Genomic DNA, 15,344 nt, shown 5'->3' with positions numbered 1-15,344 from the left:
AAAGAAGCTTTCAAAACACCTTTTGCTGATGACAAAATAACCTTCACTGCATTAGGGTGGATGCTTGAACAGAGTCTGTGATGTATGGATACGTATGCACATATTTAGGGGTTAAAGCAGCATGGCAATCCTTGTTACTTCCACATTACCTGTGGCCATTTGTACACTATGGAAGTTTCCATGTGATAAAACAGGGTACTCTTTGGGCTGGTGGAGAGGCTCTTCTGTAAAACAATCAATAGTAAGACCAACAGGCATCAGCTCAGCATGTAATTCAACCAGCATGTTAGAGAGGACAATATAGGAATCAAAAGGAAGCAAATCAAGGTGGTGGAACATATGCCCAGCACATCTAGCAAGACAGAGGCAACCTTTGTCTCAGCAAGTAACTAAAGAACTAAATACCAGAACTAAGGACAGCTGCTGCTGAAAGACCACCTGTACATCTCACGTGCTATTTCCCTACACTAGAGCAACCTCACGGCAATGAGTGCTACAAGAAACACATTAGGCAAACATAAGAGAGCCTCAGGAAGCCTTCTGCCACTTGTCCTTGGCTCTCTAAACATGCAGAAACAACGCATGACACATTAATTCAAGATTATTCTATTCCCATTTCTGAGCAAAACCAAACATACACAATGTGAAACGCTGCAACATGAAGAGGGTTAAGAAGCGAGGTACAATTGCAAGATTCTCTCTCTTGATTTCTTATTTGCTGCTGTGTTATTTCAGCTTCTCCCATATGCAGCCTTTTGTTAGGACAGAGCACTCAGCTTCACTGACAGCAAACTGATTTCTAAATGCAATGCCAGCCCACTCACATAAAAAAAGGCAAAACAGAGATCAAGTCATGTCTGCGGTGCTGATAGACAGGCACTGTAGGAACAAAAGGTGCAGAATCATCCATCAACACCTTCATCTTTAAGTTGTTTTTAAGCCATTTACAATCATTCTTTCTTGACTACTGTACCATAAACACCTCTGCAAACATAAACTAGCCCTGCCAGCGCTGCTGGTAGGGGTGGTTTTTTAGGCAAAGAAAAAGTCACGTTTATTTTGTAGTAGCAATAGTTTCTTTTTTATTTTTAATATACTTTAGGAAACAATATACAAAGCTGAGCTGTGCCACCATTTTCAAACGGCAGCTTGCTCCAATTACACAAATTTCAGCGTTTTGTGATGGTTAAGAACAGCAGTCAGCACCAGACTTAAAACAGTTAGCTACAACACAAACATCCTTCCAAATGAAATGTCAGAATATCAAGACAGGTAAACCAGGAGTTAACATAGGACAACCTTCGGGGAGGTCTTAAATCATTCTTGTTGAATTTTATATTTCATTAAATATTTCTTTTTTCTTTGTTTTTTTTTATACACATTTTCCTGTTTACAAGTTTTTCAACAAAACCTCCTTTGAGGAATTAAGTACAAAAAAATGTTCAACAAGAACAGTTCTAATAAAGAGTCCCCAAAACAGACCAAATTTTAATGTGTGTGTTGATCAAAAGGAAATGAAAACCAGTGTTTCTTTGTTTTAACATGTTTATTACAACAGATACAATTCACATCTGACTAGCTTTTTTTCTTCTTCTTCTTTCCCCTCCCACAACCATGTTAACATGTTCATTGGGCTATTTCCTTATATTTGAGCAAGTAATGTACTTTCAGCACACATGCCCAGCAGTACTAGAAGTCCATTCTTACAGGGTGCAAATGGAAATACGTTTCAATAATTTATACAAACAAGTGGGTTATGCTCAATCACTGCAATTTTTAAGCTACTGTACACAGGAATGAAAAGATTATAGAAAAAGTGCCATAGCAACAGTGCCTTAAGAAAAAAGAGAAAATTAGAAGCATTAAAAAAACTGATAAAATCAGATTTAGGAGTTCACAGGGAAATGGAACACAGAAAATGAAAGAACATTTCTCTGTAAAACACAAGTGGAGAAGCACTGCTCTCGATTGGGTGCAAGTGTGGAAAGAGTTGTTTCATGATATTTTTTGTACATTACCCAAATTGTTGCAGCCTTAGAGACAGATCGCCTGGCGCTTGCATTGGATTTTAGGAAATGAAAGGTTTCTGAATGATAAATTAACCAAAAAAAAAAGGGGGGGGGGGAGGGCAAAACAAAAAGAAAAATCAAAAAGGGGAAAAAAAAAAGAAAAGAAAGAAAAAAAAAAGGAAAGCTAATTTAGCAGACAGGTTTACATGTAAAAGGCTAGGTATTTAGCCACCTCAGCATTGATTAGTTTTGGATGTCTAAGCTCTGATACACATGGCTTCCCATGGCTTCACTCTACAAAACATATTTACAACGTGAAGAATACATCTACAAGAAATCTACATTTCAAGGGTTTTATTACAAATCATTCTTGTATCTTTCCCCTGAATTTGACTCCCTCCTGTCCCCTTCCCCATGTCAACTTTTTTTTCTGCCCAGCTCAACGGTCCAAAGTCTACTCAAATGCAGCTCAAAAGTGTTAAGACTGGGCATCAGTTTAATAGTTCCTGTACTCAAAACCATGTGCAATTGTTTACATCTTTTCACACCATGAAGGAATTCTGATTCTTTAGCTTTTCAAGTTCTTTTATTTGTTGCCTCAAAAATAGTATCCTGCAAGAGAAAAGAAACAAATTAGTATAAGCATTTTCATGCAACAGAGATATTAAGTACCTACATAAGTACTTTAGAATTCCAAGGCCAACATTCTAAGATTACATTCTAAGACCAACAGCTTTCTGTGTGGCAAACAAGTAAAACGTACACACAAAAGACAGCTTACAGACCTGGCAAGTATTGGCATACTTAGAAAGTCATCTGTAAATATAGCTTATGCAAAACAATGCTCCAGAATGGGAGCTCTAATTAATGCCACCTTGAAAAGGAGCATTTGGAAAACAAACATAGACCAGGCACTTACCTTTGCTCACGCAAAGTTGCTTGAATTTCACATACTCGAACTAAAGATCTTAAATTCTTTAATTCAGTACAAATTTCTGACATGTGGACACTTCCCATGTTATGGGCTTCCTCACGTAATCTTGATGCCTGCAAAGGTTACACAGGAAGATGAGGATTTTGAGTCGTGCACTGGAAACAACAGGCTGTAGCCAGAGTATTGCTGGATGTGTCTTGAGGCAGCAAAGCACACTCAGAACTTCAAAAGGCAGTATTCAATCAGAAGTACATTTAATTCTCTACAAAAGCCCATTTAGAATCAGAAATGAACAACACTGGCTGGCAGGAGATTGTCTAACACAAGCCCTTGCTAAGGCAGAGATGGTTTACGTTTCCTGGATCCTAACAAATGCTGACCCAGCCAGCTTGAAAGATAGTACATGACAGGGCTCCAAGTTTCCAAAGTAATCTGTTTGAGCAGTTGAAAGTCTCCATCCACTGTCTCAGTGTCAGACTAAATTAAGCCTTAGTAACAAAAAATAACTGAATACTACACAGGAATACCTTCTACAAGGAAACAACCACAGCTTTGCAACTCTTCAGACAAACCCCACTATGTTATATCCTTATGCAGTCAGGTGGAGACAAAGAAAGGTGTAATTTTAGTAGGCAAGATCTATCCTCAGTTTGTGCATTTGTTGAAGCTGTCACTGAACTGGATATGCGACTCCAGGAAACTCCTCAATGGCACCAAGGAGACCAGAATAATTACTGTGAGGCCCTCTGTATCACAACACAATGACAAAAGAATGTTTCTTGCAAGGAAGGTTGTTTCCTGCAGGTCATTCCCTGCACTATTACAGTTCAGCAATGGTACTCTCTGCTGTGCTGGCTGTCTGGGAAAGCTGATTTTCTTCAATAGCAATCACATGTGAAACCTGTGGGTCTGACCTAATCTATATTCACTCTCCTATTTTCTGGCTAGAGCCACAAGGTTTTAAAAGACTTTCATTCCCTAGGAAAAGCAACTTGTGTAAGAAAACCAGATTTTAAGCTTCACATTTTGCAATCTGATGGGGAAGCAAGCACAAGTGTACCCACCTGCTTTTCTGCATGGTCTGCAGGCCAGCCTTGAACATGCTTGATAAGATTTTCATTGAAGTGTGCTGCTAGCGTAGGTGTTAATGAACACGTGGGTCGTACAGGTGTGCTCTGCGGGGCAGGTGTTGAATTTGATGCACTAGTGCTAGAGGTATGATTTGGACCTGGTGATGGGCTTCTTTGACTACTACAAGAAAGAATTCAAAACCAAAAGTGAGCACTGAAAAAGTATACATACATCTAGAGAGAAATAAGCATGTAAAATTCATTGCTTCTGGCTGCAAAATCACACAGAACACTTAAACCGCTGAAGTGAGTGTTTCTGGCAGACCAAAACTGTTGCACTTTCCCACAGACCTCCTGTTTGTATGGGTACTGCTCATGTGCTACAATGTAAAGGGAGAAGTTTTGTTTGTTTGGAGGTTTTGTTGGTTTTTTTGGTGGGTTTTGAAATGACTTCAAGAGATGTAGGCTGTGCCTGCATTTTGGTGTTGGATGGAGAGTATACACATATGTGTTCTTCCTCCCAACAGCTGCAAACTGCAGGTTTTCCCTATGGATATATCAGATGAAGTTGAGCAGATTTGTTCAACAGAATATTGCAAGTGTCACGATAATCATCAAGAACAAACCCTGGTGTTCCAATCTGAAAATGTGGCCATGTGGGCTTTGAGGATTACAAGCATCTAGTAATGCCAAACTCCAACACCTAGGTGACTGTGACACTGTACATCCTCACTTGAAATACTAAAGAGAACAGAAGCAGTACAGAAGCAGCACATTTGCAGCTATCCACTAGACTGACTTCCTGGAACATAGTCATGCTGCCATCATTCTAGCTAGTTCATTAATCTGTTGCTGGAGAACAGATGTGTGGTTGTAGTCAGGTGGGGATTGGTGTCTTCTCCCAGACAACCAGCAATAGAACAAGGGGACAACAGTCTCAAGTTGTGCCAGGGGAGATACAGGCTGGATATTAGGAGGAAGTTCTTCACAGAGAGAGTGACTGGGCATTGGAATGGGCTGCCCAGGGAGGTGTTCAAGAAAAGCCTGGATGAGGCACTTAGTGCCGTGGTCTAGTTGACTAGATAGGGCTGGGTGCTAGGTTGGACTGGATGATCTTGGAGTTCTCTTTCAAAGTGGTTAATTCTATGATTCAGCTGATGTGTACTGCAGGACAAATCAAAGCTGTGCCTTGGATAAAGTCTTTTGACTGCCCTCTTTTAGACTTCCATATGCAAGCAAACAACAGCTACATTATCAAAACACTGCACCAATATGCAGCTTTTCCAATTGTACTTTGCAGCTGTAACCCTTGGTTAAAAGCTTTTCTAATCATTATTAACAGAACTTGTACTGGAAAGACCACATAAGCTGTAGTGGGAGCAGCACTCGTTATCCATACAAAGAGAAAGACAGGGCAGAATGAAAAGTCTGCTTTGTGCTCTCCACTGGTTTAAGGGAAGACAAAGGATCTTGAGCAGGACAAAAGGACACCACTAAAACCAGTACCTCAACGGTTGCAATTTTCTTTTGGCACTCCTTATACCAAGAAATAGTAGCAGCAATTGTTTTAGTACCTAGCCCCTACTTGTAAGATTAAGTTAACAATCACTGGCAACAGTTTTTCCACCACAGGCCATCATTTCAGTCTATTACCTAAAACTTTCTTACTACTCTCCTGCAAGTGATAAAAGTAATATGAGGAAAAAGCAAATTTGAGAGCAGTCTTAACTCACCACCTAACCTACCCCACTGAGGACTGAAAACAACCTAGCATAATGGATTTCTCTTTACAGTCCGATGCCCAACCATTTATCCTAATCATTCATACTTTCAAAGAATTACAGGTTTCCAAACAGCCAAATTAGGTCCAGCACACTGCTCTGCAGCATCAAAGACTTTAACCTCATTCCTTTCAACACCCTCAAACCTGTTCAAAAGCTTAGAATATAAAGAAGTAGGCAGAGCCTTTGACAGGCAGCTTTCTTAAGAGCTGTATACCTAAATTTCCCTTGATTTCAGGCAGCAAACCTTGCAAAAGGGAATATAACTGGGGCAAAAAAAAAAAAGCAAGCATTGTTTGGGTTTTGTGCTCTGTGTTCTCTCAGTAATTGGCTCATCTACTTCAAAACCACTCACAAATGCAAACACTTAACTGTAGAAATGTTCACTTGATTAGGGAAAAATGGCATGAATATTTTGAAGCTGGAGCTGAAATTAGCCGAGGATGTGGAAGGAAGCTAGCAGTGTACATAGGAGTAAATGAAAGGTTTAGGAACAGATGGGTTGCCCCTTTACAAAGAGAGGGAATACGGAGATAAAAGATGTGATGGGGTAGTTGACAGCTTTTTTTTGTTGGCCTGGGACTTTATGAGTATGAGCTGCTCTCAGGCCTCCTAGCATGCTCAGCACATCAGCAGAGTCTGTGCAAGTCAAGTGTTACCTACAGCAGAGGTGGAAGCTAAGAAGCAGTTGAGCAACTGGACATATATGTCCATGCAACCAGATGGTGGCACTCAGCACACCTGCAAGGAGTCTTCAGATGACACCTACCTGGGGGGAGTAGTCAATACACTGGAGGGTGGGGAGTTGTGTGGAGGACCTGAATGGGCAGACAGGAACCCAGCTCAAAAAAGGCAGATGCAAAGCCCTGCACCTGGGGTGGAATAATGCTGTGCAACAATGCTGGAGCAGCCCCACAGAGCAGCACAGTTGTGAGCTTTCAGGAAGCAGCAGTGCTGCAAAGGACCTGAGGAACTTGGTGGACAAGTGCCAGTCAGCGATGCATCTCTGTGGCAAGGCAGGTCAAGCACATGCTGTTTGTATCAGCAAAAGTGTGGTTGAAGAAACAATTCCTTCTCTCTCTTCAGAGCTCATGAGATCTACAGTTCTTGGAGCCCAAAACCAGACAAGAAATAAACTGTCACACCAAAGGAATCTGACAGAGGACCACACAGATGCCTAGGGGGCTGAAGCATGTGCTGTATCAGGAGAATCTACAAGTGCATTCAGTCTGGGAAAGAGAAGTCGGAAGGAAAGGAACTGAAGGATCTTCTTACTGTTTTTAACTATCTATGGGGACAGCAGGCAGCCAGACTCTTTTCAGAGATGCACAGTGATAGGACAAGGGGTAGGGACATAAACTGCAACAAGGAAACTTCTAATTAAACATAAGGACACAACATTTCACTGTAAGGGTAGCCAGATATTAGAAGAAGATGCTCAGGGACATTTTAAAACCACATCTAAACAATGTTAGGAGATCAAATATGTCAGTCATACCACGAGTTGGGACTTGGACTACATCACAGCTACAAGTCCCAAATGAAATTATTCTAAGTACTGATACAGCATCAGCATACTGATGGTGCAGAGAAAGGCTGTATTAATTAACTACACCAAACTGAAGCATCACTTCAATGCTTCTAATAGGATTCAAGTTCCCTTATGATTTGCTTCCCCTCCATTTATTAACCTGGCTTCTTTGACTCCTACTTCAAACAGTAAAAAAACACTCTTAACACAACAGACATTTCAGGAAAATAAAGAAAATCTGTGACTTTCCAAAAATACAGATGTCTCTAAGCCATGACTAAAACTTAGGATCTCAAAAGATCCTAGCAGTGCTTTGCTAGCAGCAGGGGGAGCTACAAATGCAGCAACGACAGTTCCAAACGACTGATGTATTTTCAAATGCTTCCTTCCATAAGGCCAGACACCTGCCTCATACTGTATGTGCCACAGGTAATGGAATGGTTCCAGAGCGGGAACAGCAGCTCATAGATTTACAGGAGTCCACTGTCATGATGCGTATTTTAAAGAGTCAACCTGCAAGCTCCTCCTGCCACAGTTCTAGATCCACAACACCATCACAAAGATCTTATGACGTATCCTTGGCTACAGCCCCTGGAACCAGTATGCTGAAGTGCAAACAACCTACACAATGAAAAGTTCATCTTCCCAAATATAAAAATTTCAGAGAATATAAAGATTTTAAGACCACCTGATAAGCCAATGGCTAAATTTTCATGACATGCAATATTTGAGTGAGCTGCAATGCTGACAAAAAAGCCTATCTGAGAAAAAAGTGTTTGTGAAACTTCCTGATTTTTTCAATGCTTTTCTCATTAACACAGCAAAATCACCTGATAAAAAGTTCTAATTTCAAAATCAAATTACACTACAGCAAGACCCCCAAAGCACCTAACACTATGCAAATCACAGAGTTAAAGCATTTAATCTCGTAACTGCACTGAAAGAAATTGAGAACACACCACAATAGCTCTGTAACAGAGACACTTAGCTGCACCCTCTCAGTAGCAGCAGTTAAATCCTACGTTCAGTAAACAGGCCAAAGCAAAATCCACCAAGTGCAACATTTTACAACAGACACTGAATCCAGAGCAAACCAGAGGACAGCACAGAGAAGTATTTCCACATACCTTGAGCGCTGAAGACTCCGTGGAGAGGCAGGTTCATGACCCGCCTGCTTGTCAGCTATTACTGGCTGCTGAGGTGCTGCCTGTGAAGCTGGTCCTTGTTTAACACCTGGAGTAGCAACCTAGAAAGTGTAAAACTTCATTAGAATTCCTCCAGAGTAAATATCAAGTGTAAGAACTCAAGGATAACACAGAAATGAGAAGTTATAAGACCAGCTGGATTTTTTTTTGATAAAGTGTCTGTTGTTGACAGAATTTCTATACTCTTCATGAGGTGTTTCGTACAAACAAAGAAAATCCCAAGTTCCACAGCTTTCACAGCTGTTTTACTAAAACAGAAGCATTGAGTAGATGTAACAGAAGCAAATTTAGATCCATATGACTTGGCAAAATATTGCAAGTTTATTAGGTAAAACAGGTCAACCCAATTTCATTTTTGGCCCTATCTCTCATGTCAACACCAAGCTCATTTTCCAACTCAGATGAACCATTCACTATCCAAATAAGTATTTTCACTTAAGAAGTGAAAAGTTCCCCACTTGAACATACGTTACACAGCATCAAGAGCAGAATTAGGTGATTACCATAGTATAACACCTCTTCTGGTGATGGAAAAAAAAATTAAAAACCTAAAGTATATTTATCAGTCTGCTACTTCCCCTTTGTAACCGTTCTGTCGGAATGACTAAAACCAGGAGAGTCATCAGTGGCTTTTGACTTTGTCTTAAATGTTCATGTACACTACAAAGGAAAAGTAATCAGCAGTGACACACAGTCTTTTTTATGTGAATGCCTAAACTAAGACAGGATGAAAAGTTCTGGAATATACTAGTGTCTAAGTTACAGTAAACAGAGATATGTTCTCTTTCCCCCCATACTCTGCATACCTCTGTCCCTTCTGAAGTACGTACAAAAGAGGAAGCAGCTCCAAAATTTATCTCCCGCTCAGGAATATCAAGCTAACGATTTTAAGGAGGAGGGAGGAAAGAAAAATGGGTTCTAGGGATTCACAAAGACAAAAACCATAAATCATGCAGCCTGTCTGGCATTTGCTGACATCAAGCTGGTGCAGATTACTAACTAGTGGTCATCTGAACCTCCAGAAATTCTCTCAGTTTCAGATAGAGACTCCTGTGAAACAAACCACAGATGGCAAGTCAGACAATATCTGCTCAAGTAAACTCATGGCACAACTTCATTTGTTTAAATATACAGGAAATCATAGGGTAATCTCAATCCTACTGATATGCCTAGAGGAAAAGTTACATTTAAAAATTATCATCAGAGCCAAAAAAAAAAGAGAAAGCCTAAATAGCACATGAATAGGTCATGCCTTTGGGAAGATGCGGCAAGATCACTGCAAGATCATTCGTTGTTGAAACACACAATTATACAACTGAGAAGGGGCAAAACAGTAGCAGTTCATGAGTTGATTTATGAAAACAGGTACAGCTTCACAGATAAGGTGATGCCTAGGACCCTGGACTCACCTGAGCTGCCATGTGTGTACAGCACACTTTCAGGTAGATACACCAGCTCAGTTTAAAGGCAGTACAGACAGGATCGTGCAGTCTTAATAACAAGTCCTACACAATGATGGCACCCCACTGTTCCAAAAGCCACCTCAAATATCCCTACATCTGGCACTGGGATCCACTTGCACGGTGCCTGTTCAGCTTCATGTGTGTCTGCTGTATTGCATGGAGCCAGCAAGCTTGCACTCTGAAACCAAGTGTGTCCTGGCACAGCACCACAGCTTGATTGTGAAGTTTACCCCAAATTCCCAACTGCGTAAGATAGCCTTAAGGACACAGTCAAAGGAGTAGTAAACCAGACATGCTGACACTGCTATCACCACCTTAATTCTCATTTCAATCCCACTTTATCAAATTATGTCAATATGAGAATTATCAAGAAAGGATTTTTGTACTGAACTGGAGAAGTACCTGCTGCTTAGCCAGAATTTGTTACTTCTGGGACTAATACACAACCAATTCATGTTAATATTTCAACAGCAATGTTGTCAGCACCAGATTTGAGGAACACAAGACCAAATAAATGATCCTGCTGTCAAGAATTGCTACTAATTCTGTTTAGCTGATTTGTGAAGCTACTTGAGGTACCTAGAAAATAAAAAGCTTTTCTGGTAATGACATCCCAGTGTAGTAGAAGTTTTAACTTCCACACAGAGAATAAAAGCTTGCTAATGTATATAATAATCACAGAAGTCCATCAGGATTAATAGCATTCTGGAGCAGAGATGTTATAGATTTGAAGTTAACTTAGAAACCTACCACACTTACTATTTTGACTGCAACCACATTATATATGCCTAAAAAACCCCACCAAAACCAACAAAACAGCCAGGCAATGTCACCTCACTGTAGGGCAATCTTAAGGAAAGCTGGGTCAAAATACAGTGACTTCAGAAGGTGTGACAGTATGGTCTTCAAAATATACAAGTCATCACTTTCAGAAAAACATCTGTGTATGTCTCAAGGAAACACACAATATCCCACACTGCAAACACTGGAGGCGAAATCCTGCATGCTGAGGCACTAATACCTAAGTAGAGATGCAAAGAAAGCATAAAACAGCCACACTTCTGTTGGTTTTTTTTTTCCCTCTTTTTAGTGGCAGTCTTGCTGTAGTTACAACTTACACTAAGATCAACTCTTCTCAAACCTGCATTCAGCCTTGGAAGGCTTCTTTGCTTCTACTGAAAAACTGAGAGAAGTCTTGTGTGTCCAAAAGCACAGCTTGCCTTCACTTTCTCTAAAGGCAGTTTCCTACCATACTACCAGCTTAACAGTCATAACACTGCCTTTATACCGGGTGAAAGGCACGGAGTTTCCAGGGTGTGAAAGTGTCAGGCAACTCTCCCATGTTTCAAGTCTACTACTTGATAATTTCATTACTTGTTACCAGGCTATGAGACCTGACCGCATAGAATCAGGACGCACTCCAGGGCAGAAACAAAAACAAGCAGGATTAGTGCCTGTATGAGGCTTTCACATCTCACTATCATTGTTAATCACAACAAATTGGGCCAATCACTTGATCTTCTTTGTGCCCATGAAAAACTCAAATGTAAGAAAATGAGGCATTTAGATTAGGATCAGGAATGCAATCGGTTCTCCTGAAGACAAAAGCATTCCTTAAAGGCCTTCAAGACAAAAGGGGTTCTCTTCCAAGCAGAAACATAGCTAAGCAGAGACTGAGAGGTGGAGAATAGGTGAAAAAAAAACCCAAACGACGGCCACCACCAGACCCCTGCAAAAAACAAACAAGACTAGTCTCACTCAGAAGTCTAGAGTCATGCTGCTTATGCTGATAAACTACTATATACACTGGGCAACATACTGACAAGACTGGGTGAAAATCTATAGACCTCAAAGAAACACCTATGCAATGAAGAGACACCACAAGTTCCCACTGCAGGAAGACAGCAAACCTCTAACTGATGTTCAAACCATCCTTAATATACTTCCATTTTTCAGCCAGAAAAACACTGTAAACTGATAACCTTCTGTTCTGGCTTTTGTTTGGCTGGGTTTTGTTTGTTTCTTTAAGCTATCTAAAAAGCCAAGCAGCTCTACTTACCACCACAAAATTATCTTGACTGTAAAAAAGTTACTTTCCACCAGAGGGTGCAAATCAATAGCTCTGACCTCAGATCACCATAACTACAAAACCCTCCCTCAAGGTAAGTCCTTTAGCAAAGTATCTCTTCCCACCTTTGCTCTGCAACAGAAATCACAAGTCTTTAAATAAAGGAAAAAAGAAATCCTCAAGGGGAAGTTCATCTTGAGTGCCTCTAATTATACCTCCTTTCCCCAGACGTACACAGCAAAACAGCCTTTGATCTTCTGGGTAGAATAAACAAGTAAATAAACTCGCTCAGCTTCAACCATATTTATTTCTCAGTATTGCTATTCATAGGATGTGGAATATTTAGCTCAGATACTGCAACAGACATTTCTCCCCTCAAGAGCGACCCACCAGAGGGATCACATCAGAAAACAAAAAGGCAAAAAGACAACTTTGTTTTCTACTTTACGTTGTCTACTTCATCCCTAGGAATAACCTTAAGAGCTTATTTGTTAGCTTCCATTAATGTTTTCTACTCACTTATTCAGCTAAACAACTATGAATGAATGGGGATGAGAAAGCAAAAGGAACATCATGTTATTTGCCTTGTAAATATCTACAATAGCCAAAACTGAGATTACATCAAGCCCTCTTCCCCAAGAATTTCTTTCCCATTCTAAAAATCTTTTACTGGCTAAAGTCTACAGAACTGCATCAGCTGTTGCCTTTGGAGTCCATTTAAATATGTTAAAATACTGATCTTTTGGTACTATCTCCAGGCAGCATCTGAAGTGAGCAGGAGATTTTCTTCAAGAAAAACACAAAAGTGTACTAGGATCCCCTGACAGAGTTGTACTGTGAAAATACAGCCAGAGAGTTGCTTCCAGTTGTTTGCTTCCATTGTGAAAGACACCATCCGTATTTTATCATCCTAAATATATAACTGCTAGTCCATGGATATATACAGCAGCAATAGTTTGTATTACCTCTAATGGTTTCTTACTAGGCTATGGCATAAATCAAGAGCAGCCTACCTTCTGCTGCGATGCCACCGGCGGTGTGGTCATCAAAGGTTTAAGCGGAACGGTGTTAGTCTGAGGTGTGCTGATCCTCGGGGACACATACGATCTGGGCGATGAGGCATCAGATGTTAAAGACATTGGAGACTGATTAGATGGCTGAGCTGCAAAGGGAAAAAATAGTTGAATAAAACTATTTAAAACGAGAATTAGGTTTCCTTTTGGAGTATGCTCTATTAGATAATAGACAAATACATTTACACTGAGAGTATGGGGGGGGGGTGTGTGTGAATTAACTGCTCAACAACAATTTTAACTAAAGAACTGAATTTCCCCCCAAACACTCCACTTCTAACACTTGAGGGGAGAGGGGACGAGAAGCTATTATGCAATGCATTTTTACACATGAAGAGACTAAATTAGTCTCATTTGCGATTCCTGTTTTAGAGTGCTCAACACCGTTTAACTCAAAGAATGCATGAATATTTTATCCAGAGACCTATTCACCCATTCCAGGCATCCCCCAGCAGGTCCTCTGTCGATGTTTTTATTACAAATTACCATTAGCATACTACTGCTTACCTACTCAGTAACATCACTGCATTTATTGTTTTGGTTTCAGTTTCTAGCTTTATTAAGTTACAAAGCAGAATACATTAAAAATACCTGAAGAGGTACTGTTTACACAGGAGACTACAACCCCCCAGGCAAAACAGAATAAACTTTAAGAATTCAAGGACTCCTCCAAGAGCCGTAGGTGAACAGTATTACAAGAAAGGTGTTCACCCAAGGAAGAGTTGTGTTTTACATTGAATACTAAACAGCCTCTAAGAAACGTTCAGAACGAATTGAGAGTCTCACAGATGTTTCACATTACTCATATAAAGTTAGTTAACACAAAAAATCCCAGAAGGTGAGATAGAGAAGCACATTTACTTATTTGTATGTCAACTTCCCACTCCCCAAGAAACAAATTCTTATCCTGTCTTTGAGAAAAGAAGTCATTTGACATTCTCCAGAGCAGACAAGAAATAGCTTCTGCAAGTTTCAGTTGTATCAATCTTTACAAAATACAAAGTAAGGATTTTACGTGAGAAGAAGACTCTGAATACCTTGCGTAGACAGTTGTGCAGCTTGAGAAATTAGGGAAGTGATATTGAAAGCAGATGGTCCAGCAGTAAGAATTTTATGGAGTATAGACTGCAGAGAGGCTTGTGTCACAGCTGCTGTTAGAACTAAAAACAAACATTCTGTTTTACTGACAATTCTAGATCACTTTAAACTGTTCAAATGGGCTAAATACATTTTAAGCCACATTTTCTTTCTGATTTTGGTCCCGTATCCACCTATTTTTCAATAACTTGAATTCAATTAATGGAGGTCTGGCATGCCTAACCAAGCCAGTTACCAGGTCTATCTTTGAAACAGACACTAAGAAAATTCTTTTAGACAATAACTACACTTTCCAGCTTGACCTTACAGATCAATAATATTTTTTGTGGACATAAAAAGAACATTTGTTCAATTTGTAACATGTTAATGTTGTAAAGAGAATGTAAGGGGTTTTTAAACCACTTTTTTTAAGACCAAAAAAAAAAAAAAGCAGTATCACTAAAAGGGATGGAGGGAAAGACTTCCTGTTTAAGGAAGAAGAAAAGTTCTTTCACATTAAAAATCCAGACACTAAGTGTTTCTTCTTAAAAAAAAAAACAAACCCAAAAAACAATCCAACCACAAATCCAACCACCAAAGGCCCAAGACCAAGTGCTTTAAAACTGCACTACACACGAAGCGCATTTTACAGCATGAGCTGATAAGACCCAGCTTCTGAACTCGTCATTTCACAAAGGTCTACAGGCTCTGTGGGACACTTCCTGACCATACACTCCCCAAGAACAAATATGAAAAAAATGACTGACCAGCACAAACAGAATAATTTCACCCTCTGCACAGTAAGGGCTGTGTAAGATGACATCCCTCTGCCCACAGGGACCAATTAGCTAGGGGTACAGCAAGAGAAGGTGACTAGGAACTTAAATGGGCAGGTTTCTAATAAAACACAATTAAAATCTCGATTGGATCTTTCATTTTTAACGCAGTCATGACAATCATACTATTTTATTCCAGTCCAGCACACTACAACATTCAAAGCTTCTCCCTGCATGGGAAGAAACAATAAGCTAACCCCATGGTAGTACTGAATGAAGCTGTAGTATCTGGTGACAAAAGTCAATTGACAGCTTTTCCCTGAAAATAACTGTGCTGCACAGTTTTGACTTTGAGAG

The 15,344-nt window shown here is 40.0% G+C and overlaps 1 protein-coding gene across 2 annotated transcripts in view; it reads right to left on the bottom strand.

Moving 5' to 3' along the window:
- Nucleotides 1-2,460: 2,460 nt before the first annotated feature.
- The window catches only part of WAC (WW domain containing adaptor with coiled-coil), a 49,349-nt gene continuing 36,465 nt past the window's right edge, over nucleotides 2,461-15,344 (bottom strand). For both annotated transcript variants that reach the window (XM_064162780.1, XM_064162779.1), the window contains exons 9-14: nucleotides 14,172-14,294; nucleotides 13,075-13,223; nucleotides 8,453-8,571; nucleotides 4,008-4,194; nucleotides 2,929-3,056; nucleotides 2,461-2,621 (exon numbers count right to left, since the gene is read on the bottom strand). In XM_064162780.1, the coding sequence (XP_064018850.1) occupies nucleotides 2,552-2,621; nucleotides 2,929-3,056; nucleotides 4,008-4,194; nucleotides 8,453-8,571; nucleotides 13,075-13,223; nucleotides 14,172-14,294 (776 nt within the window). In that variant the 3' untranslated portion in view covers nucleotides 2,461-2,551. The remainder of the gene's footprint in view (nucleotides 2,622-2,928; nucleotides 3,057-4,007; nucleotides 4,195-8,452; nucleotides 8,572-13,074; nucleotides 13,224-14,171; nucleotides 14,295-15,344) is intronic.

This window comes from Pogoniulus pusillus, chromosome 23 (assembly GCF_015220805.1).
Source record: "Pogoniulus pusillus isolate bPogPus1 chromosome 23, bPogPus1.pri, whole genome shotgun sequence".
Taxonomy (NCBI): Eukaryota; Metazoa; Chordata; class Aves; order Piciformes; family Lybiidae; genus Pogoniulus; species Pogoniulus pusillus.
Note: the sequence above shows the minus strand (reverse complement) of the source record. Positions and strands in the feature narration are given on the sequence as shown.